At 34.1% G+C, this 1,697-nt stretch overlaps 1 protein-coding gene across 1 annotated transcript; it reads right to left on the bottom strand.

Annotated features, from left to right (window-relative positions):
- Positions 1 to 730: 730 nt before the first annotated feature.
- Positions 731 to 1,273, bottom strand: LOC139889488 (uncharacterized). The gene has a single exon (XM_071872436.1). It carries the CDS (start codon positions 1,271 to 1,273, stop codon positions 731 to 733), a length of 543 nt encoding a protein of 180 aa, XP_071728537.1.
- Positions 1,274 to 1,697: the final 424 nt, after the last annotated feature.

Below are 1,697 nucleotides of genomic sequence, written 5' to 3'. Positions count from 1 at the left end.
AAAAGTGACTGAACAAAACACATACCTCCTAGATTCTTCTCATATACTCAAGATCTTATAAAAGACAACCAGATTAAAATGAGATCAAAAGATGTGACGACTCAGCGATATCTACTTGAGGGGGAGTTAACTCTATGCTGCACTCTTTTTCCCTTGGCTAAAGTTTTTATCCCACTGGGTTTTTCTTTAGCAAGGTTTTTAACGAGGCAGTAACTTGTAGTTGATCTCTAGTGAAACAAAATTGCCGTCCAAGGGGGAGTGTTATAAGTCAAGTGCCATAGTGTAGTGGCCGACACTTTTGATAAAGTAAAATTTGTTGAATCAATATATTTGGTGGATCACGGATATTGCTGTTCCACCTAACTGCACAGTGAATTATTGTACTATAAGTATGTTATCGATTGTAATCCGTATGTACACCATTCTTGAATAAAAATCTAGTATCTTCTTTCTTCTTTCATATTTCTTCAAAATAGGTATTACAAGTAGTTATAAACTACTAATTTATAACAATTAACAATATAACTAAGGAAATTTACAAAGTTTATTACCACAAAACAGATGCCGAGGACGAAATATAAATATAGATCGCAAAGCGAGTAGGAAGGATCAAAATAACAATATTACCGATAGTGTTTCATTACAAAAGAAAATAAGTAGACTCCTAGCTAGTTCAGTTGTCCTATACGATCTTCCATTCTTTGAAAGCGTTTCATTACGACTTCATATTTTATATTAGAAGTACTTCTTTTTCAATGACACCAATTAGACAGTCGTTTAAAAAACCATCACCCATTCGATTTCGTAATTCGGATTTCACAAGCTTCATTGCAGAAAAACATCTTCCAACAGTTGCAGTTGCAACAGGCAAAACTAAAGCCAGCTTTAGCAATTGATAAACATAACGACATGAAATATGTTTTCCAGTTTCCACCATTAATCTCGATAGGTCAGCGATCCCATTCAAGCTAGTAAATTTCACATCATGCCGAATAATGTCATAATAGATGTCAAGTTCAGTCTCAAGTCGAGTAAAGTCAAATGGATACATCTTACTCAAATTTATCAACTTTTGTTTATCAAACAAAGAAAACGAATCACGTGGGGTCAAAGCGGACATATTAGAAAGCAATTCGGTACTTATCTCACTAAAACGATCATCAAACTCTTGAATTTGCCTATCCATCACTGTAGTAAAGATATCAACCTTGAAATAATGGCGATTGGTAAAGTTGATCTTTCGGTTTCTTGATATAATATAAAGTTCATCCATATCCAAACTTTCAAGAGTATGTTTGTGATGACCCGTCCAAATCCCTTTGGACGAATACATCATTCATCGATTTCATAGTGAGGTTTTGACCTCTATATGATACGTTTTATAAACATTGCATTCTTTTGAAAAGGCACACCATAAATGAATATGTAATTCCAAGGTCTTTGACATCTGATGATTTCTACATATAGACAATCACCGTAAATAATAGTTTACAATACTTCATCCGTTGACAATGCAGTCAAAATAAGATACATGGTGATTTTGTGAATGCAAAGTTTTCTCGAATAAAGCATGTATGACTCCATGCACATAGCTTGTATAACGTATAAGCAAACAGCATAAGACTTCTAGGGAACCTGAGAATAAACATGCTAACAAGTGTCAACACAAAGGTTGGTGAGTTCATAGTTTTAGTGTT

This window comes from Rutidosis leptorrhynchoides, chromosome 2 (assembly GCF_046630445.1).
Source record: "Rutidosis leptorrhynchoides isolate AG116_Rl617_1_P2 chromosome 2, CSIRO_AGI_Rlap_v1, whole genome shotgun sequence".
NCBI classification, from domain to species: Eukaryota; Viridiplantae; Streptophyta; class Magnoliopsida; order Asterales; family Asteraceae; genus Rutidosis; species Rutidosis leptorrhynchoides.
This window is presented reverse-complemented; position numbering and strand designations above follow the sequence as displayed.